This window comes from Cheilinus undulatus, linkage group 22, assembly GCF_018320785.1.
Source record: "Cheilinus undulatus linkage group 22, ASM1832078v1, whole genome shotgun sequence".
NCBI lineage: Eukaryota > Metazoa > Chordata > Actinopteri > Labriformes > Labridae > Cheilinus > Cheilinus undulatus.
Window position 1 is genome coordinate 36,309,766 of NC_054886.1, and position 25,260 is coordinate 36,335,025.

Here is a 25,260-nt window from a genome sequence, read left to right on the forward strand (position 1 = left end):
GAATTTTAGACATCATACATGAACCGTGAAATTCAGTGAGTCGTGGTGCAGACGGCGCAGTGATGGTGATGGGTTTGACAGATATTACAGAGGGCTGCATGTTCTTCCTGAGCTGTGGCTAAAATTTACCACATGGCTGCTGATAAACTACATATGGTTCATGCTGTTCCTCTGTGTTCAGGGAGGAGTGAAGGTGTTGATCACAGGACCCTGGAGCGAGCTGTCGGGTCGATACTCCTGTGTTTTTGATCAGAGCACTGTTCCTGCGTCACTGATCCAGCCCGGAGTTCTGCGCTGCTACTGCCCAGGTAAGACTCAGGAACACACACACCTGCACACGTCACACCTGCACACGACACACCTGCACACGACACACCTGCACACAACACACCTCTACATGTCACACCTGCTCACGTCACACCTGCACACGACACACCTCTACATGTCACACCTGCTCACGTCACACCTGCACACAACACACCTCTACATGTCACACCTGCTCACGTCACACCTGCACACGACACACCTGCACACAACACACCTCTACATGTCACACCTGCTTACATCACACCTGCACACGTCACACCTGCACACAACACACCTCTACACGTCACACCTGCACACAACACACCTCTACAAGTCACACCTGCACACAACACACCTCTACACGTCACACCTGCACACGACACACCTGCACACAACACACCTCTACAAGTCACACCTGCACACAACACACCTCTACACGTCACACCTGCACACAACACACCTCTACACGTCACACCTGCACACAACACACCTCTACACGTCACACCTGCACACGACACACCTGCACACAACACACCTCTACAAGTCACACCTGCACACAACACACCTCTACAAGTCACACCTGCACACAACACACCTCTACACGTCACACCTGCACACGACACACCTGCACACAACACACCTCTACAAGTCACACCTGCACACGACACACCTGCACACAACACACCTCTACATGTCACACCTGCTCACGTCACACCTGCACACGTCACACCTGCACACCTCTACACGTCACACAACACACCTCTACATGTCACACCTGCTCACGTCACACCTGCACACGTCACACCTGCACACCTCACACCGTCACACAACACACCTCTACATGTCACACCTGCTCTGGTCACACCTGCACACGACACACCTGCACACATCCTGATTGGTTCTGTCTCTCCATCCTGATTGGTTCTGTCTCTCCATCCTGATTGGTTCTGTCTCTCCATCCTGATTGGTTCTGTCTCTCTGCTGATTGGTTCTGTCTCTCCATCCTGATTGGTTCTGTCTCTCTCTTGATTGGTTCTGTCTCTCCATCCAGATCGGTTCTGTCTCTCCATCCTGATTGGTTCTGTCTCTCTATCCTGATTGGTTCTGTCTCTCTATCCTGATTGGTTCTGTCTCTCTGCTGATTGGTTCTGTCTCTCCATCCTGATTGGTTCTGTCTCTCTCTTGATTGGTTCTGTCTCTCCATCCAGATCGGTTCTGTCTCTCCATCCAGATCGGTTCTGTCTCTCCATCCTGATTGGTTCTGTCTCTCCATCCTGATTGGTTCTGTCTCTATCCTGATTGGTTCTGTCTCTCCATCCTGATTGGTTCTGTCTCTCCATCCTGATTGGTTCTGTCTCTATCCTGATTGGTTCTGTCTCTCCTTCCTGATTGGTTTTGTCTCTCTCCTGATTGGTTCTGTTTCTCCATCCTGATTGGTTCTGTCTCTCTATTCTGATTGTTTCTGTCTCTCTTTCCTGATTGGTTCTGTCTCTCTATCCTGATTGGTTTTGTCTCTCTCCTGATTGGTTCTGTTTCTCCATCCTGATTGGTTCTGTCTCTCTATTCTGATTGTTTCTGTCTCTCTTTCCTGATTGGTTCTGTCTCTTCAATCCTGATTGGTTCTGTCTCTTTTTCCTGATTGGTTCTGTCTCTCCATCCTGATTGGTTCTGTCTCTCTTTCCTGATTGGTTCTGTCTCTCCATCCTGATTGGTTCTGTCTCTCTTTCCTGATTGGTGCTGTCTGTCTATCCTGATTGGTTCTGTCTCTTTTTCCGGATTGGTTCTGTCTCTTTCCTGATTGGTTCTGTCTCTCTATCCTGATTGGTTCTGTCTCTCCATCCTGATTGGTTCTGTCTCTCTATCCTGATTGGTTCTGTCTCTCCATCCTGATTGCTTCTGTCTCTCCATCCTGATTGGTTTTGTCTCTCTCCTGATTGGTTCTGTCTCTCCATCCTGATTGGTTCTGTCTCTCTATCCTGATTGGTTCTGTCTCTCTTTCCTGATTGGTTCTGTCTCTCTATCCTGATTGGTTCTGTCTCTCCATCCTGATTGGTTCTGTCTCTCCATCCTGATTGGTTCTGTCTCTCCATCCTGATTGGTTCTGTCTCTCCATCCTGATTGGTTCTGTCTCTCTTTCCTGATTGGTTCTGTCTCTCCATCCTGATTGGTTTTGTCTCTTTCCTGATTGGTTCTTTCTCCCCTCTTTTAGCCCACGAGGCCGGCCTGGTGTGTCTTCAGGTTCTGGAGTCAGGAGGTTCTGTCTCCTCTTCGGTTCTGTTCGAGTACCGAGCCCGGAACGCCAGCTCTCTGCCCAGCTCGCAGCTCGACTGGCTCTCATTGGACGGTCAGATACCACTCCTGCACATCACATAAAAATGCTCTCAGTAATTTCACATTCATTCATTGTGGTTTTTCTAGTTCTCTAATTTGATTGGTTGAGGAGCATGTTAAGCATACCTAAAGCTGGATCTAGTCCCCTTTGCTCTATTTCTGTTATTTAGTCCACATTTTGAAGTCAGACTGGTTCCAAATGAAGCCCTGAGTCTGGGCCACATGGTCCAGATCTCTAATAGGAGACGGTCTTCCCACCACAGTAAGACAGTGGAAACACAAGAAAGACCAGACTGTGTGTGTGAGGAAACCTTTTTGATTTAATGAAGGGTCAGTCGACTTTTATGAGTCAAAGAGGCAACATGTGGGAGAAAAGCTGTTAAAAGGCACCTCTAACAGACACCAGTATCATGCCATCAGAGGATCAATCTGACAACGCCATAAAAGTCTGGACAGGCTGGTGGTGACTAATGGAGATGTTTGTGTTTGTGAGGCGCTGCTCCATGGATCCACTTTATCCCTCCTCTCTCTCTCTCTCTCTCTCTCTCTCTCTCTCTGGGTGATTGATGTGGTCGAGCTGTTTTCCACTGTCATCACCTGTAAACAAACGCAGTCATCAGGACCGCTGCTATTTCTGACTGTGACTGAAGCTCTTTGAACCTCACACACACACCACTGTGGGGCCCGGTGGTCCCTGATCGCCCCTGCTCACAATGAGGGAATCCACAGATGAAGGCTGGAGTTGTTTTAGCAGGACAAAGACGAGGAGAGACCTGTAGAACATGCAGCTGTAATCTCTATGTACCAGTCTACAGTTTATTCACATTCTCCTGATTAGGGCTGTTCTAATGGGAATAACTCTACATCCAGTTAAACACAAAATATCATCATCAGTGTGTTTGACCAAATAAGCCAGGTGAACATCGTCTACATTCTGACAACTTTAATGGAAAAATAATGTAATCAGCAAAGAGTGGCAATAATGGGTTAACAATGGCAAAAACATGGGGATAAAAAGTGGTGAAAAGAGGTTTAAAGAGGCAAAGGGGGGATTACAATGATGCAAAATTGGTGAATAATGGTTAAAAAGTGTCAAAAGGGCCAAAGAAATGGGAAAATATATAAAAGTGGCAAAAATGGATAAAGGATAAAGTGGCAAAAGTATATCAATGTTCAGACCTGGCCCTAGTGTTGGTTATATTTGTTCATATCGATGTTCAGACCTGGCCCTAGTGTTGGATATATTTGTTCATATCGATGTTCAGGCCTGGCCCTAGTATTGGTTATATTTGTCTATATCTATGTTTAGAACCAGCCCTAGTGTTGGATATATTTGTTCATATCGATGTTCAGACCTGGCCCTAGTATTGGTTATATTTGTCTATATCTATGTTTAGAACCAGCCCTAGTGTTGGATATATTTGTGCATGTAGGTGTTTAGACCCGGCCCAAGTGTTGGTAATAATTGTGCAAATCCATGTTTAGACCCGGCCCTAGTGTTGGTAATAATTGTGCAAATCCATGTTTAGACCCGGCCCTAGTGTTGGTAATAATTGTGCAAATCCATGTTTAGACTCAGCCCTAGTGTTGGTAATAATTGTGCAAATCCATGTTTAGACCCGGCCCTAGTGTTGGTAATAATTGTGCAAATCCATGTTTTGACCCGGCCCTAGTGTTGGTAATGATTGTGCAAATCCATGTTTAGACCCGACCCTAGTGTTTGTAATAATTGTGCAAATCCATGTTTAGACCCAGCCCTAGTGTTGGTAATAATTGTGTAAATACATGTTTAGACCAGGCCCTAGTGTTGGTTATAATTGTGCAAATCCATGTTCGGACCCGGCCCTAGTGTTGGATATATTTGTCCATATTGATGTATAGACGTGGCTCTAGTGTTTGTAATAGTTGTCTATATCCATGTTTAGACCCAGCCCTAGTGTTGATTATTTTTGTCTATATCAGTGTTTAGACCCAGCCCTATTGTTGGATATATTTGTCCATATCAATGTTTAGACCAGGCCCTAGTTTTTGTAATAATTGTGCAAATCCATGTTTAGAACCAGCCCTAGTGTTGGATATATTTGTCCATATCGATGTTTAGACCTGGCCCTAGTATTGTAATAATTGTCTATATCCATGTTCAGACCCGGCCCTAGTGTTGGATATATTTGTCCATATCGATGTTTAGACCTGGCCCTAGTATTGTAATAATTGTCTATATCCATGTTTAGACCCGGCCCAAGTGTTGGTAATAATTGTGCAAATCCATGTTTAGACCCGGCCCTAGTGTTGGATATAATTGTGCAAATACATGTTTAGACCCGGCCCTAGTGTTGGTTATAATTGTGCAAATCCATGTTTAGACCCGGCCCAAGTGTTGGTAATAATTGTGCAAATCCATGTTTAGACCCGGCCCTAGTGTTGGTAATAATTGTGCAAATCCATGTTCAGACCCGGCCCTAGTGTTGGATATATATGTCCATATTGATGTATAGACATGGCTCTAGTGTTTGTAATAGTTGTCTATATCCATGTTTAGACCCAGCCCTAGTGTTGATTATTTTTGTCTGTATCAGTGTTTAGACCCAGCCCTATTGTTGGATATATTTGTCCATATCAATGTTTAGACCAGGCCCTAGTTTGTGTTATAATTGTGCAAATCCATGTTTAGACCCGGCCCTAGTGTTGGATATATTTGTCCATATCGATGTTTAGACCTGGCCCTAGTATTGTAATAATTGTCCATATCCATGTTCAGACCCGGCCCTAGTGTTGGTAATAATTGTGCAAATCCATGTTTAGACCCGGCCCTAGTGTTGGATATATTTGTCCATATCGATGTTCAGACCTGGCCCTAGTGTTGGTTATAATTGTCTATATCTATGTTTAGAACCAGCCCTAGTGTTGGATATATTCGTCCATATCGATGTTTAGACTCAGCCCTAGTGTTTGTAATAATTGTCCATATCCATGTTCAGACCCCGCCCTTTTGAGTGTGTGATATTTTTCACTATTGATGTGTAGACCAAGGACTAGCGTCTGTGATATTTGTCCATAATGATACGTAGATCCAGCCCTAGCGTCTGTGATATTTTTCACTATTGATGTGAAGACCCGGCCCTAGCGTCTGTGATATTTGTCCATATTGATATGTAGACCCAGCCCTAGCATCTGTGATATTATTCACTATTGATATGTAGATCCGGCCCTAGCGTCTGTGATATTTGTCCATATTGATATGTAGACCAGGCCCTAGCGTCTGTGATATTTGTCCATATTGATATGTAGACCCAACCCTAGAGTCTGTGATATTTGTCCATATTGATATGTAGACCCAGCCCTAGCGTCTGTGATATTTGTCCATATTGATATGTAGACCAGGCCCTGGCGTCTGTGCTATTTGTCCATTTTGATATGTAGACCCGGCCCTAGCGTCTGTGCTGTTTGTCCATATTGATATGTAGACCTGGCCCTAGTGTCTGTGACATTTGTCCATATTGATATGTAGACCCGGCCCTAGCATCTGTGCTATTTGTCCATATTGATATGTAGACCCGGCCCTAGCGTCTGTGACATTTGTCTATATTGAGATGTAGACCCGGCCCTAGTGTCTGTGATGTTTTTCCATATTGATATGTAGACCCGGCCCTAGCGTCTGTGATATTTGTCCATATTGATATGTAGACCCGGCCCTAGCGACTCTGATATTTGTCCATATTAGTACGTAGACCCAGCCCTAGCGTCTGTGATATTTGTCCATATTGAGATGCAGACCTGGCCCTAGCGTCTGTGATATTTGTCCATATTGATATGTAGACCCGGCCCTAGCGACTCTGATATTTGTCCATATTAGTACGTAGACCCAGCCCTAGCGTCTGTGATATTTGTCCATATTGAGATGCAGACCTGGCCCTAGCGTCTGTGATATTTGTCCATATTGAGATGTAGTTCCGGCCCTAGTGTTTGTGATATCTGTCCATATTGATATGTAGATCCGGCCCTAACATCTGTGCTATTTGTCCATATTGATATGTAGACCCGGCCCTAGCGTCTGTGACGTTTGTCTATATTGAGATGTAGACCCGGCCCTAGTGTCTGTGATGTTTTTCCATATTGATATGTAGACCTGGCCCTAGTGTCTGTGACATTTGTCCATATTGATATGTAGACCCGGCCCTAGCGACTCTGATATTTGTCCATATTAATACGTAGACCCGGCCCTAGAGTTTTGATATTTGTCCATATTGAGATGTAGACCCGGCCCTAGCGTCTGTGATAGTTGTCCATATTGAGATGTAGACCCGGCCCTAGCGTCTGTGATAGTTGTCCATATTGAGATGTAGACCCGGCCCTAGCGTCTGTGATATTTGTCCATATTGAGATGTAGATCCGGCCCTAGAGTTTTGATATTTGTTCATATTAATACGTAGATCTGGCCCTTGCCCCTGTAGGGGATTTCGACCCGGGCCCCTGTCTCTGTGTGCGTCTGTGGTTTCTGGGACTCTGTCGGGGGTTTTAGGCTCAGGGCCAAGAATGTGAGACATCCTCCCTCCCTCACTGTGGATTTCCCACCATGCCTTGCTGCTGTGTTTGGGCGTCCAGCCTGCACACGCCGCCCTCTCTCTCTCTCTCTGACTTGTTGATCCTCGCTCGACCGTGCTGCCTGCTCATTACAGAAGTTTGTGTTGACTCTTAGCCTCTCTCATCAGCCCGTCGTCACCGTGCGTTTTAAGAGCACAGTGGCGAGGTTAACTTATCCTGTGACATCATAACGTACCCAGAATGCTCCTCACCTGTGTGGACTCGCTCTGACAGAGAGAGATGGGACGGAGGAGATGAAGGAGGGATGATTTTTGGACAAACAGACAGACAGAAGATGGACGACACACAGCAGCAGGACTGTGTCGGTAGGATCACTGTCATGATTACACAGCTGTTCCGTTACCACGGTAACCAGAATCCTGATCCAGAACTTATTCCGTGCGATGCGTTCAGGAATACTTGAGCTGTTGGCCTGGGAGTCGTCGTTAGTGTCAGTGAGGGTGGAGGAAGTTTGGATAATAAATCTGCTGTTTTACTGATAGCTCCGTGTTTTTACACGAAAAATTAACCTTGTTTTTGATTCTTCCCAAAAATAAATGCAGAACAGAAAAACAGTTCATTCTTCATCTTATAGGTCGTTTTTAGTCATGTGATCCTGGATGGGGGGGGGGGGGGGGGGGGGCAAAGGAATGAATGGGAACGGAGGAAAGTTAGCACTTCTCAGCCTTAAACTGTCCTATATGCTGCATTTATCAGAACAATTCATACTGGAATACGATCCCTACACTTTACAAACCAGTGAGTATTACCACAGGTGAAGGGTTAGAGGGTCAGATTCCCAAGGAGAAGGAGTCCTCTGGTTTGACCTGGTTTAGAACCACATCACTCTGAACCGTGGAGGTGAGGTGAGAGAGCGAGGAATGAACAAGTCTGTTCTACTAAACGACTCTTTAATGTGAGCCGCTGTAGCTAGATCCTGATTCAGTGCCAGTTTCCTTTCCTCCACCCTCTGTCCTCATTTAATCCACATTTAAAAGACACACTGTCCTCATTTAATCCACATTAAAAAGACAAACTGTCCTCATTTAATCCACATTTAAAAGACAAACTGTCTTCATTTAATCCATATTAAAAAGACAAACTGTCCTCATTTAATCCACATTAAAAAGACAAACTGTCCTCATTTAATCCATATTAAAAAGACAAACTGTCCTCATTTAATCCACATTAAAAAGACAAACTGTCCTCATTTAATCCACATTAAAAAGACAAACTGTCCTCATTTAATCCACATTAAAAAGACAAACTGTCCTCATTTAATCCACAATTAAAAGACAAACTGTCCTCATTTAATCCACATTAAAAAGACAAACTGTCCTCATTTACTCCACATTTAAAAGACAAACTGTCCTCATTTAATCCACATTTAAAAGACAAACTGTCCTCATTTAATCCACATTAAAAAGACAAACTGTCCTCATTTAATCCACATTTAAAAGACAAACTGTCCTCATTTAATCCACATTAAAAAGACGAACTGTCCTCATTTAATCCACATTAAAAAGACACACTGTCCTCATTTAATCCACATTTAAAAGACAAACTGTCCTCATTTAATCCACATTAAAAAGACAAACTGTCCTCATTTAATCCACATTAAAAAGACAAACTGTCCTCATTTAATCCACATTAAAAAGACAAACTGTCCTCATTTAATCCACATTAAAAAGACAAACTGTCCTCATTTAATGCACATTAAAAAGACAAACTGTCCTCATTTAATCCACATTTAAAAGACAAACTGTCCTCATTTAATCCACATTAAAAAGACGAACTGTCCTCATTTAATCCACATTAAAAAGACAAACTGTCTTCATTTAATCCATATTAAAAAGACAAACTGTCCTCATTTAATCCACATTAAAAAGACAAACTGTCCTCATTTAATCCACATTAAAAAGACAAACTGTCCTCATTTAATCCACATTAAAAAGACAAACTGTCCTCATTTAATCCACAATTAAAAGACAAACTGTCCTCATTTAATCCACATTAAAAAGACAAACTGTCCTCATTTAATCCACATTAAAAAGACAAACTGTCCTCATTTAATCCACATTTAAAAGACAAACTGTCCTCATTTAATCCACATTTAAAAGACAAACTGTCCTCATTTAATCCACATTAAAAAGACAAACTGTCCTCATTTAATCCACATTAAAAAGACAAACTGTCCTCATTTAATGCACATTTAAAAGACAAACTGTCCTCATTTAATCCACATTAAAAGACAAACTGTCCTCATTTAATCCACGTTAAAAGACGAACTGTCCTCATTTAATCCACATTAAAAGACACACGGTCCTCATTTAATCCACATTAAAAAGACAAACTGTCCTCATTTAATGCACATTAAAAAGACAAACTGTCCTCATTTAATCCACATTAAAAAGACACACTGTCCTCATTTAATCCACATTTAAAAGACAAACTGTCCTCATTTAATCCACATTTAAAAGACAAACTGTCCTCATTTAATCCACATTAAAAAGACAAACTGTCCTCATTTAATCCACATTAAAAAGACAAACTGTCCTCATTTAATGCACATTAAAAAGACAAACTGTCCTCATTTAATCCACATTTAAAAGACAAACTGTCCTCATTTAATCCACATTAAAAAGACGAACTGTCCTCATTTAATCCACATTAAAAAGACACACTGTCCTCATTTAATCCACATTTAAAAGACAAACTGTCCTCATTTAATCCACATTTAAAAGACAAACTGTCCTCATTTAATCCACATTAAAAAGACAAACTGTCCTCATTTAATCCACATTAAAAAGACAAACTGTCCTCATTTAATCCACATTAAAAAGACAAACTGTCCTCATTTAATGCACATTAAAAAGACAAACTGTCCTCATTTAATCCACATTTAAAAGACACACTGTCCTCATTTAATCCACATTAAAAAGACAAACTGTCCTCATTTAATCCACATTTAAAAGACAAACTGTCTTCATTTAATCCATATTAAAAAGACAAACTGTCCTCATTTAATCCACATTAAAAAGACAAACTGTCCTCATTTAATCCACATTAAAAAGACAAACTGTCCTCATTTAATCCACATTAAAAAGACAAACTGTCCTCATTTAATCCACATTAAAAAGACAAACTGTCCTCATTTAATCCACAATTAAAAGACAAACTGTCCTCATTTAATCCACATTAAAAAGACAAACTGTCCTCATTTACTCCACATTTAAAAGACAAACTGTCCTCATTTAATCCACATTTAAAAGACAAACTGTCCTCATTTAATCCACATTAAAAGACAAACTGTCCTCATTTAATCCACATTTAAAAGACAAACTGTCCTCATTTAATCCACATTAAAAGACAAACTGTCCTCATTTAATCCACATTAAAAAGACACACTGTCCTCATTTAATCCACATTAAAAAGACAAACTGTCCTCATTTAATCCACATTAAAAGACAAACTGTCCTCATTTAATCCACATTAAAAGACAAACTGTCCTCATTTAATCCACATTAAAAAGACAAACTGTCCTCATTTAATCCACATTAAAAAGACAAACTGTCCTCATTTAATGCACATTAAAAAGACAAACTGTCCTCATTTAATCCACATTTAAAAGACAAACTGTCCTCATTTAATCCACATTAAAAAGACGAACTGTCCTCATTTAATCCACATTAAAAAGACAAACTGTCTTCATTTAATCCATATTAAAAAGACAAACTGTCCTCATTTAATCCACATTAAAAAGACAAACTGTCCTCATTTAATCCACATTAAAAAGACAAACTGTCCTCATTTAATCCACATTAAAAAGACAAACTGTCCTCATTTAATCCACAATTAAAAGACAAACTGTCCTCATTTAATCCACATTAAAAAGACAAACTGTCCTCATTTAATCCACATTAAAAAGACAAACTGTCCTCATTTAATCCACATTTAAAAGACAAACTGTCCTCATTTAATCCACATTTAAAAGACAAACTGTCCTCATTTAATCCACATTAAAAAGACAAACTGTCCTCATTTAATCCACATTAAAAAGACAAACTGTCCTCATTTAATGCACATTTAAAAGACAAACTGTCCTCATTTAATCCACATTAAAAAGACAAACTGTCCTCATTTAATCCACGTTAAAAAGACGAACTGTCCTCATTTAATCCACATTAAAAAGACACACTGTCCTCATTTAATCCACATTAAAAAGACAAACTGTCCTCATTTAATGCACATTAAAAAGACAAACTGTCCTCATTTAATCCACATTAAAAAGACACACTGTCCTCATTTAATCCACATTTAAAAGACAAACTGTCCTCATTTAATCCACATTTAAAAGACAAACTGTCCTCATTTAATCCACATTAAAAAGACAAACTGTCCTCATTTAATCCACATTAAAAAGACAAACTGTCCTCATTTAATGCACATTAAAAAGACAAACTGTCCTCATTTAATCCACATTTAAAAGACAAACTGTCCTCATTTAATCCACATTAAAAAGACTAACTGTCCTCATTTAATCCACATTAAAAAGACACACTGTCCTCATTTAATCCACATTTAAAAGACAAACTGTCCTCATTTAATCCACATTTAAAAGACAAACTGTCCTCATTTAATCCACATTAAAAAGACAAACTGTCCTCATTTAATCCACATTAAAAAGACAAACTGTCCTCATTTAATCCACATTAAAAAGACAAACTGTCCTCATTTAATGCACATTAAAAAGACAAACTGTCCTCATTTAATCCACATTAAAAAGACAAACTGTCCTCATTTAATCCACATTAAAAAGACAAACTGTCCTCATTTAATGCACATTAAAAAGACAAACTGTCCTCATTTAATCCACATTAAAAAGACAAACTGTCCTCATTTAATCCACATTAAAAAGACAAACTGTCCTCATTTAATCCACATTAAAAAGACAAACTGTCCTCATTTAATGCACATTTAAAAGACAAACTGTCCTCATTTAATCCACATTAAAAAGACAAACTGTCCTCATTTAATCCACATTAAAAAGACAAACTGTCCTCATTTAATCCACAATTAAAAGACAAACTGTCCTCATTTAATCCACATTAAAAAGACAAACTGTCCTCATTTAATCCACATTTAAAAGACAATCTGTCCTCATTTAATCCACATTTAAAAGACAATCTGTCCTCATTTAATCCACATTTAAAAGACAAACTGTCCTCATTTAATCCACATTTAAAAGACAAACTGTCCTCATTTAATCCACATTTAAAAGACAAACTGTCCTCATTTAATCCACATTAAAAAGACGAACTGTCCTCATTTAATCCACGTTAAAAAGACAAACTGTCCTCATTTAATCCACATTAAAAAGACAAACTGTCCTCATTTAATGCACATTAAAAAGACAAACTGTCCTCATTTAATCCACGTTAAAAAGACAAACTGTCCTCATTTAATCCACGTTAAAAAGACAAACTGTCCTCATTTAATGCACATTTAAAAGACAAACTGTCCTCATTTAATCCACATTAAAAAGACAAACTGTCCTCATTTAATCCACATTAAAAAGACAAACTGTCCTCATTTAATCCACAATTAAAAGACAAACTGTCCTCATTTAATCCACATTAAAAAGACAAACTGTCCTCATTTAATCCACATTTAAAAGACAATCTGTCCTCATTTAATCCACATTTAAAAGACAATCTGTCCTCATTTAATCCACATTTAAAAGACAAACTGTCCTCATTTAATCCACATTTAAAAGACAAACTGTCCTCATTTAATCCACATTTAAAAGACAAACTGTCCTCATTTAATCCACATTTAAAAGACAAACTGTCCTCATTTAATCCACATTAAAAAGACGAACTGTCCTCATTTAATCCACGTTAAAAAGACAAACTGTCCTCATTTAATCCACATTAAAAAGACAAACTGTCCTCATTTAATGCACATTAAAAAGACAAACTGTCCTCATTTAATCCACGTTAAAAAGACAAACTGTCCTCATTTAATCCACGTTAAAAAGACAAACTGTCCTCATTTAATCCACATTAAAAAGACAAACTGTCCTCATTTAATCCACATTTAAAAGACACACTGTCCTCATTTAATCCACATTAAAAAGACAAACTGTCCTCATTTAATCCACATTAAAAAGACGAACTGTCCACATTTAATCCACGTTAAAAAGACAAACTGTCCTCATTTAATCCACGTTTAAAAAGACAAACTGTCCTCATTTAATCCACGTTTAAAAAGACAAACTGGGTCCAGATGAAGACCCAGCTCTGCTGAGCTGAGCCAAGTAATCTGGATCTCTGAAAGGAGGTGGGTTTCTCGTCAGATAGACTGGAAATCAGCTGACGGGTAAGAGCAGAGTTTATGAGCTAGACCAGGACAGTACTGGACTGGACCAAACTGGACTAAACCAAACCAGACTGGACCAAACCGGACTGGACCAAACCAGACCTGACCAAACCGGACTGGACCAAACCAGACTGCACCAAACCAGACTGGACCAAACCAGACTGGATCAAACCAGATTGGACCAAACTGGACTGGACCAAACCAGACTGGACCAAACTGAACCAAAGTGGACCAAACCAAACTGGACCAAACCAGACTGGAGTAAACTAGATTGGACCAAACCGGACTGGACCAAACTGGACTAAACCAAACCAGACTGGACCAAACCAGACTGGACCAAACCAGACTGGACCAAAACGGACTGGACCAAACCAGACTGGACCAAACCAGACTGGACCAAACTAGACTGGATCAAACCAGACTAGACCAAACTGGACTTAACCAAACCAGACTGGACCAAACCAGACTGGACCAAACCAGACTGGACCAAAACGGACTGGACCAAACCAGACTGGACCAAACCAGACTGGACCAAACCAGACTGGACCAAACTAGACTGGATCAAACCAGACTGGAACACACTGGACTAAACCAAACCAAACTGGGCCAAACCTGACTGAACTAAACCAGACTGGATCAGACCAGACGAAACCGGACCGGACCAAACCAGACTGGACCAAACTGAACCAAAGTGGACCAAACCAGACTGGACCAAACCAGACTGGATCAAACTAGATTGGACCAAACCGGACTGGACCACACTGGACTAAACCAAACCAGACTGGACCAAACCAGACTGGACCAAACAGGAGCAGCTAGTCCAGGCTTTGAGCTTTTTGCACACCAAATCTGTTATTTTCGGATCCCTAATCTGAAAACAAACCTTGACCCTGAAGGCCTTTATACACAAATGTGAAAAAACGGCACAGAAATAGAAATTGTCCATTGTTGTTGAATTGTTGATGTTGTTGCTTCTTTCTTTGCACATCAGGAGCAACAATAAATGAAAGAGATTCTAAAAATCACTGCTCAGTGAAAGTCTGTGGCCTGGTTTCTCCTGTCCTCTGATAAACAGTGATGTCTACCAGAGTGGGAGATGGTCTGTGCTTAGAGGTAGCTTTACGGTCAGCCAGGAGGTCAGGGCACCAGCCAGGAGGTCAGGGCACCAGCCAGGAGGTCAGGGCACCAGCCATGGTTTCTGGGAGGGACTGATTTGTCATTCATTCTATGCTAAATGTTAGTAACGATAATAAAGCGTAGGGCTGAGCTTTGTGGGTTGCAGATATCAGAATGAATCACATCAGTGCTGATATCTCTAACCCTAATGTGCCATAATGGTGGAGAGCTCTGTAACGGTGTTGCAGATGAAAAGCGCCATGGAAAGGTCCCTAGATAGGACCCAAAGTCAGTGAGGTCAGCGCGTGTCGACAGCTCTAACCAGGAGACAAACTGACAAACTCCTCTCTTAAATAACTGTTTTAATGGAGCCTCTTTAAGACTCTCTAACAGAGTCAAGTTTCCATGACTCCAGCCCACATCACAGTCACCCTGACGTTAAACAGGCCCGACTCAAACGTCCAGACATCGACATTATGAGGACGCCATCCCCGCAGAAGGCGAGCCGTCACAATGTCAGAGACATGTGCATGCACAGGCCCTGCTGAGTGTCTCAGATGGAAACTATCTGGGCCGACTTCAATCACCCAGCCGCCTGGCACAGTCGCCATCTGTGTGCGTGTGTGGGAAATAAAAGCAGTCTCCCTAATATAGCCTGATACACGCTGACCTACGCACACTCACAGCTGATTATTTAGCTCCGTATGAATCCGTCATTCATGACGTTTGAAACAACCCCCCCCAAAGCCCCACAACTTTAAAACCAGAGTATCGGTAGAGATCCAGGCACCAGAGACCTGTAAGCATGGCCAGCCATAGAGGGGATGAAGGAGAGCTTTCTGGGGCCCTGCCAGACTGGGGGCCGTGGAGGTCCTTACAGACTCGATGGGTCTATCAGGGGCCTTTCTGTGGACAGACCTGCCTGTATGATGGCACCATTGTCTTATATCAGAGAAACACAGCTTCGCTTTGAAAGCTTGGTTGGCTGCTAGATTCTTAAATCAAGTTTTGAATGCTGGCCCAGTCCGGCTTCGTCTGTTTGGTGATTTGTTAAAAGATATCAGGACTCTAATCCGGCCCACACTCGGCTTCAGGAAATGATAACTGTCACAGCCTAATGAGCAAAGCCTCTTCAGGACAATCAGCACTCTCTGTTTAGCCATTCACACAGATTTTTAAAATCTTTACTCAAAGAATCACCACAGATTTCACTGTTAGTGGTCTCTAACAGATTCAGTCCAGGGACTGCTGGAGTCTCCACTCTCTGAACAAGAAATCTGCCACAGTCAGACACAGCACTAAAGAACACCAGCTAAATTAGCCTCTCTGTTAGCTACATGCTACATATGTTAATGACCAAACAAGCTAAATTAGCCTCTCTGTTAGCTACATGCTACATATGTTAATGACCAAACTAGCTAAATTAGCCTCTCTGTTAGCTACATGCTACATATGTTAATGACCCAACAAGCTAAATTAGCCTCTCTGTTAGCTACATGCTACATATGTTAATGACCAAACAAGCTAAATTAGCCTCTCTGTTAGCTACATGCTACATATGTTAATGACCAAACTAGCTAAATTAGCCTCTCTGTTAGCTACATGCTACATATGTTAATGACCAAACTAGCTAAATTAGCCTCTCTGTTAGCTACATGCTACATATGTTAATGACCAAACAAGCTAAATCGTTAGCTACATGCTACATATGTTAATGACCAAACAAGCTAAATTAGCCTCTCTGTTAGCTACATGCTACATATGTTAATGACCAAACTAGCTAAATTAGCCTCTCTGTTAGCTACATGCTACATATGTTAATGACCAAACAAGCTAAATTAGCCTCTCTGTTAGCTACATGCTACATATGTTAATGACCAAACAAGCTAAATTAACCTCTCTGTTAGCTACATGCTACATATGTTAATGACCAAACTAGCAAAATTAGCCTGTCTGTTAGCTACATGCTACATATGTTAATGACCAAACTAGCAAAATTAGCCTCTCTGTTAGCTACATGCTACATATGTTAATGACCAAACAAGCTAAATTAGCCGCTCTGTTAGCTACATGCTACATATGTTAATGACCAAACAAGCTAAATTAGCCTCTCTGTTAGCTACATGCTACATATGTTGATGAACAAACAAACTAAATGTGACTTGCTGTTAGCTACATGTTACATATGTTGACGACCAAACAAGCTTAATTAGGCTAGCTGTAAGCTACATGATATATATGTTGATGACCAACCAAGCTAAATTAGCCTCTCTGTTAGCTACATGCTACATATGTTAATGAGCAAACAAGCTAAATTAGCCTCTCTGTTAGCTACATGCTAAATATGTTGACGACCGAACAAACTAAATGTGACTTGCTGTTAGCTACATGCTACATATGTTGACGACCAAACAAGCTTAATTAGGCTAGCTGTAAGCTACATGATATATATGTTGATGACCAACCAAGCTAAATTAGCCTCTCTGTTAGCTACATGCTACATATGTTGATGACCGAACGAACTAAATGTGACTTGCTGTTAGCTACATGCTACATATGTTGATGACCAAACAAACTAAATGTGACTTGCTGTTAGCTACATGCTACATATGTTGATGACCAAACAAACTAAATGTGACTTGCTGTTAGCTACATGCTACATATGTTGACGACCAAACAAACTAAATGTGACTTGCTGTTAGCTACATGCTACATATGTTGATGACCAAACAAACTAAATGTGACTTGCTGTTAGCTACATGCAACATATGTTGATGACCAAACAAACTAAATGTGACTTGCTGTTAGCTACATGCTACATATGTTGACGACCGAACAAACTAAATGTGACTTGCTGTTAGCTACATGCTACATATGTTGACGACCAAACAAGCTTAATTAGGCTAGCTGTAAGCTACATGATATATATGTTGATGACCAACCAAGCTAAATTAGCCTCTCTGTTAGCTACATGCTACATATGTTGATGACCGAACAAACTAAATGTGACTTGCTGTTAGCTACATGCTACATATGTTGACGACCGAACAAACTAAATGTGACTTGCTGTTAGCTACATGCTACATATGTTGACGACCAAACAAGCTTAATTAGGCTAGCTGTAAGCTACATGATATATATGTTGATGACCAACCAAGCTAAATTAGCCTCTCTGTTAGCTACATGCTACATATGTTGATGACCAAACAAACTAAATGTGACTTGCTGTTAGCTACATGCTACATATGTTGATGACCAAACAAACTAAATGTGACTTGCTGTTAGCTACATGCTACATATGTTGATGACCAAACAAACTAAATGTGACTTGCTGTTAGCTACATGCTACATATGTTGACGACCAAACAAACTAAATGTGACTTGCTGTTAGCTACATGCTACATATGTTGACGACCAAACAAACTAAATGTGACTTGCTGTTAGCTACATGCTACATATGTTGACGACCAAACAAGCTTAATTAGGCTAGCTGTAAGCTACATGATATATATGTTGATGACCAACCAAGCTAAATTAGCCTCTCTGTTAGCTACATGCTACATATGTTGATGACCAAACAAGCTAAAATAGGCTAACTGTTAGCTACATGCTACATATGTTGACGACCAAACAAGCTTAATTAGGCTAGCTGTAAGCTACATGATATATATGTTGATGACCAACCAAGCTAAATTAGCCTCTCTGTTAGCTACATGCTACATATGTTGATGACCGAACAAACTAAATGTGACTTGCTGTTAGCTACATGCTACATATGTTGATGACCAAACAAACTAAATGTGACTTGCTGTTAGCTACATGCTACATATGTTGATGACCAAACAAACTAAATGTGACTTGCTGTTAGCTACATGCTACATATGTTGACGACCAAACAAACTAAATGTGACTTGCTGTTAGCTACATGCTACATATGTTGACGACCAAACAAACTAAATGTGACTTGCTGTTAGCTACATGCTACATATGTTGACGACCAAACAAGCTTAATTAGGCTAGCTGTAAGCTACATGATATATATGTTGATGACCAACCAAGCTAAATTAGCCTCTCTGTTAGCTACATGCTACATATGTTGATGACCGAACAAACTAAATGTGACTTGCTGTTAGCTACATGCTACATATGTTGATGACCAAACAAACTAAATGTGACTTGCTGTTAGCTACATGCTACATATGTTGATGACCAAACAAACTAAATGTGACTTGCTGTTAGCTACATGCTACATATGTTGATGACCAAACAAACTAAATGTGACTTGCTGTTAGCTACATGCTACATATGTTGACGACCAAACAAACTAAATGTGACTTGCTGTTAGCTACATGCTACATATGTTGACGACCAAACAAGCTTAATTAGGCTAGCTGTAAGCTACATGATATATATGTTGATGACCAACCAAGCTAAATTAGCCTCTCTGTTAGCTACATGCTACATATGTTGATGACCAAACAGGCTAAAATAGGCTAACTGTTAGCTACATGCTACATATGTTGATGACCAAACAAACTAAATTAGCCTCTCTGTTAGGTACATGCTACATATGTTGATGACCAAACAAACTAAATGTGACTTGCTGTTAGCTACATGCTACATATGTTGATGACCAAACAAACTAAATGTGACTTGCTGTAAGCTACATGCTACATATGTTGATGACCAAACAAACTAAATGTGACTTGCTGTTAGCTACATGCTACATATGTTGATGACCAAACAAACTAAATGTGACTTGCTGTTAGCTACATGCTACATATGTTGACGACCAAACAAACTAAATGTGACTTGCTGTTAGCTACATGCTACATATGTTGACGACCAAACAAGCTTAATTAGGCTAGCTGTAAGCTACATGATATATATGTTGATGACCAACCAAACTAAATTAGCCTCTCTGTTAGCTACATGCTAAATATGTTGACGACCGAACAAACTAAATGTGACTTGCTGTTAGCTACATGCTACATATGTTGATGACCAAACAAACTAAATGTGACTTGCTGTTAGCTACATGCTACATATGTTGATGACCAAACAAACTAAATGTGACTTGCTGTTAGCTACATGCTACATATGTTGATGACCAAACAAACTAAATGTGACTTGCTGTTAGCTACATGCTACATATGTTGATGACCAAACAAACTAAATGTGACTTGCTGTTAGCTACATGCTACATATGTTGATGACCAAACAAACTAAAATAGGCTAACTGTTAGCTACATGATATATATGTTGATGACCAACCAAACTAAATTAGCCTCTCTGTTAGCTACATGCTAAATATGTTGACGACCGAACAAACTAAATGTGACTTGCTGTTAGCTACATGCTACATATGTTGACGACCAAACAAGCTTAATTAGGCTAGCTGTAAGCTACATGATATATATGTTGATGACCAACCAAGCTAAATTAGCCTCTCTGTTAGCTACATGCTACATATGTTGATGACCAAACAAACTAAATGTGACTTGCTGTTAGCTACATGCTACATATGTTGATGACCAAACAAACTAAATGTGACTTGCTGTTAGCTACATGCTACATATGTTGATGACCAAACAAACTAAATGTGACTTGCTGTTAGCTACATGCTACATATGTTGATGACCAAACAAACTAAATGTGACTTGCTGTTAGCTACATGCTACATATGTTGTGACCAAACAAACTAAATGTGACTTGCTGTTAGCTACATGCTACATATGTTGATGACCAAACAAACTAAATGTGACTTGCTGTTAGCTACATGCTACATATGTTGATGACCAAACAAACTAAATGTGACTTGCTGTTAGCTACATGCTACATATGTTGATGACCAAACAAACTAAAATAGGCTAACTGTTCGCTACATGCTACATATGTTGACGACCAAACAAACTAAATGTGACTTGCTGTTAGCTACATGCTACATATGTTGATGACCAAACAAACTGATAGGCTGATTGCTGTTAGCATACATGCTACATATGTTGAACAAACATCAATAACCAGACTGTTGTTAGCTACATGTACATATGTTGAGGACATGACCAAACAAACTAAATGTGATTGATCTGTTAGCTACATGCTACATATGTTGATGACCAAACAAACTAAATGTGACCACCTCATCCACTGTTTATATCTCTGTCACCTTCGTTATGAAGGTGAAATATCACAGGAACAAAATATCACTTCTATCAATGACAGTTTTATTAAACCATTAGAGACTGGTGCAAAGATCTTCTCCACTGTAGTTTGAGGAGGTCTCACTCTGCATGCTTTCTGTGTGTAGATAATCAGTTCAGGATGTCGATATTGGAGCGTCTGGAGCAGATGGAGCGCAGGATGGCTGAGATGGCATCCCGGGACAACAACCACCAGCAACAACAGCAGCAACAGCAACACAATCATCAGCAACACCAGCTGGCCACGCCCCCTCCTCCACCGCTACCTGAGGACCATGAACAGGTGAGGCTGCAGTAAAACATCTTTATACTTACAGGTGTAAATATTGGGATGCTTTTTCTTACATTTTAATCATTTATTTTATTGATTGATAGCAGTGAAGTGTAGGGTAATTTCTTGTTTCTCAGCGCTAATGTACATTACACACTTACAAAGCTGCACAAATACGTCTAGATGAGAAGGTAAAGCTGGGAAACAGCCGCCATAACAAGACCTGTCGCTCTGTTACCACTGTCAAGATCAACGATTTCTCCACTTTTGGAAACAGCTGGAAATATTTAAGGTTATGTGATACTTAACCTCTATATAGCCAAATTTCCCCCAATCAAGGATCAGTAAAGTTTTATCTTATAACATAGGAGTAATCAGTAGTCAGAGGTAGTTACTACAGACATTTCATTGCTGAAATTCTACAGATGTTAGCTTTAAATGGCATTCATTTGAAAGAGGTGTATATACACTTGTAAGATGCTCTGCAAAGCCATTGGTGAAATAAAACCTGCAGAGTCATCAGCTGTAGAAGTCAAACGCCAACATGCAGGAAGTGGACTGTTGAGCTGATAAACAGGTTAACGAGAACGATTTAACCTGAATGGAAAATCCCATTAAAACTCATCTGCAGGGCGACCTCTGCTGATCCCCGCCACTCGCACACTTCTCCCTCTCTGTCTCTCTCTCCTCATGAGGATTAGTTAAGATTGACTCAATGAGAGACAGATGGCTGTCGGCTGCAAAATAAAATGATAAAAACCCAAGAAAGCTTAACTACACTTTTACTGTCAGCTTCGTCAAAGAAGAGATACTGCTTGAGTAAAGAAGGGGTGGCAAAAGGGCAGCCCGGGAGCCAAAGGTGTGTGTTGAGCTCATCTAGCAGCTATAATGCGGTAGTTGGGTTCATCTACCAGCTATAATACAGTAGTTGAGTTCATCTACCAGCTAAAATACATTAGTTGAGTTCATCTACCAGCTATAATACATTAGTTGAGTTCATCTACCAGCTATAATACATTAGTTGAGTTCATCTACCAGTTATAATACGGTAGTTGAGTTCATCTACCAGCTATAATACAGTAGTTGAGTTCATCTACTAGATATAATATGGTAGTTGAGTTCATCTACCAGCTATAATACAGTAGTTGAGTTCATCTACCAGATATAAAATGGTAGTTGAGTTCATCTACCATCTATAATATGGTAGTTTGGCTCATCTACCAGCTATAATACGGTAGTTGGGCTCATCTACCAGATTTAATACAGTAGTTGAGTTCATCTACCAGCTATCATACGATAGTTGGGCTCATCTACCAGCTATAATACGGTAGTTGAGTTCATCTACCAGCTATAATACGGTAGTTGAGTTCATCTACCAGATAAAATACGGTAGTTGGCCTTATCTTCCAGATACAATATGGTAGTTGAGTTCATCTACCAGCTATAATACATTAGTTGAGTTCATCTACCAGTTATAATACGGTAGTTGAGTTCATCTACCAGCTATAATACAGTAGTTGAGTTCATCTACTAGATATAATATGGTAGTTGAGTTCATCTACCAGCTATAATACAGTAGTTGAGTTCATCTACCAGATATAAAATGGTAGTTGAGTTCATCTACCAGCTATAATATGGTAGTTTGGCTCATCTACCAGCTATAATACGGCAGTTTGGCTCATGTACCAGATATAATATGGGAGTTGAGTTTATCTACCATTTATGATACGGTAGTTGGGCTCATCTACCAGATTTAATACAGTAGTTGAGTTCATTTACCAGTTATAATACGGTAGTTGAGTTCATCTACCAGCTATAATACAAGAGTTGAGTTCATCTACCAGATATAAAATGGTAGTTGAGTTCATCTACCAGCTATAATATGGTAGTTTGGCTCATCTACCAGCTATAATACGGCAGTTTGGCTCATGTACCAGATATAATATGGGAGTTGAGTTTATCTACCATTTATGATACGGTAGTTGGGCTCATCTACCAGATTTAATACAGTAGTTGAGTTCATTTACCAGTTATAATACGGTAGTTGAGTTCATCTACCAGCTATAATACAGTAGTTGAGTTCATCTACCAGATATAAAATGGTAGTTGAGTTCATCTACCAGCTATAATATGGCAGTTTGGCTCATGTACCAGATATAATATGGGAGTTGAGTTTATCTACCATTTATGATACGGTAGTTGGGCTCATCTACCAGATTTAATACAGTAGTTGAGTTCATCTACCAGCTATCATACGGTAGTTGGGCTCATCTAGCAGCTATAATACGGTAGTTGAGTTCATCTACCAGCTATAATATGGTAGTTGAGTTCATCTACCAGATAAAATACGGTAGTTGAGTTCATCTACCAGCTATAATACGGTAGTTGAGTTCATCTACCAGCTATAATACGGTAGTTGAGTTCATTTACCAGCTATTATACGGTAGTTGAGTTCATCTACCAGATATAATACGGTAGTTGAGCTCATCTACCAGATATAATACGGTAGTTGAGTTCATCTACCAGATAAAATACGGATGTTGAGTTCATCTACCAGCTATAATACGGTAGTTGAGTTCATCTACCAGATAAAATACGGTAGTTGAGTTCATCTACCAGCTATAATACGGTAGTTGAGTTCATTTACCAGCTATTATACGGTAGTTGAGTTCATCTACCAGATATAATACGGTAGTTGAGCTCATCTACCAGCTATAATACGGTAGTTGAGTTCATCTACCAGATAAAATACGGTAGTTGAGTTCATCTACCAGATATAATACGGTAGTTGAGTTCATCTACCAGCTATAATACGGTAGTTGAGTTCATTTACCAGCTATTATATGGTAGTTGAGTTCATCTACCAGATATAATACGGTAGTTGAGTTCATCTACCAGCTATAATACGGTAGTTGAGTTCATTTACCAGCTATTATATGGTAGTTGAGTTCATCTACCAGCTATAATACGGTAGTTGAGTTCATCTACCAGATATAATACGGTAGTTGAGTTCATCTACCAGATATAATACGGTAGTTGAGCTCATCTACCAGATATAATACGGTAGTTGAGCTCATCTACCAGATATAATGCAGTAGTTGCCACATTTCCACCAGTGGCCCAGTTTGACTCAGTATGGTCTGGTCCTGCAAACCCCTATGGTTTATGTGTCCACAGACACCCGTAGACTTGGAGGGCTGATTGCAGCAGGTCTATTGTCCTTGTAGCTTCACCCTTTGGGGTGGATTGGTAAGCCTGGCAGCCACGGAAGGGTGCCAACAACGTGGGGCATTTCGGGTCGGTAGTTGGGACCCTTTTAACTTTTGACAATGATAGAAGCGTACCAGCTAGTCTAAAGTGAGTCAAGCTGTTCTGCTTTCCCATCCGAACAAAGAGCTTCAGGAAGTCCTAACCTGACTGGTTCTCTGTCTGAAAGCACTGGAGGAGGCAGAGCTAACCATGCTAAACCAGGATAATCCACTCTAAGTGACTTACACACAAACAACACACAAAGTCATGTGACTTTTTCCACCAATCGTACCATGAGCCTCTTAATGTTGAGTTCACTGAAACAGAAGAAGAAAACTTTCCATTCTAAGAATACCATAAAATCAGAAAGATCAATACCTTAATGATTATGTGATAATAAATGAATCATTTGATTCTGCCTCCCCCCTCCCTCCCCCTCCCTCCCCTCCAGCTGGTAGGAAACATTACATTCATACCCCCCCCCCCCCCCTCCAGTTTTTCCCTACGACTGTCCTTGGCATGCACAACTCGTCAACTCTGCCCCTCCCCGGCCTGTCGGTGTGACGCACACGGGCGAGCGAGGCTATAAATGACCGACATTAGAGGGAGAGATAGATGTGGAAACTCTGCCTGTTATCAGACAGCACCCATCACTGCTATCACTGACCAGATAACCAGGTTCAGCTACAGATATGGAGGCCTGTTAATGCCAGGACAGTAAATAAATACATAAATAACTGACATTTCAGAGAGTTTTAATGTTATTCTCATAAGAGAACAGGACTGTTGGGATGTGCTGAAAATGTTCTTTAAGTGCTCACA

At 40.1% G+C, this 25,260-nt stretch overlaps 1 protein-coding gene across 1 annotated transcript in view; it reads left to right on the forward strand.

Moving 5' to 3' along the window:
* The window catches only part of camta2 (calmodulin binding transcription activator 2), a 55,746-nt gene that overhangs the window by 16,079 nt on the left and 14,407 nt on the right, over positions 1-25,260 (forward strand). Inside the window, exons 12-14 of the mRNA XM_041779289.1 lie at positions 182-308; positions 2,516-2,650; positions 21,026-21,201. Of these exons, the coding sequence (XP_041635223.1) occupies positions 182-308; positions 2,516-2,650; positions 21,026-21,201 (438 nt within the window). The remainder of the gene's footprint in view (positions 1-181; positions 309-2,515; positions 2,651-21,025; positions 21,202-25,260) is intronic.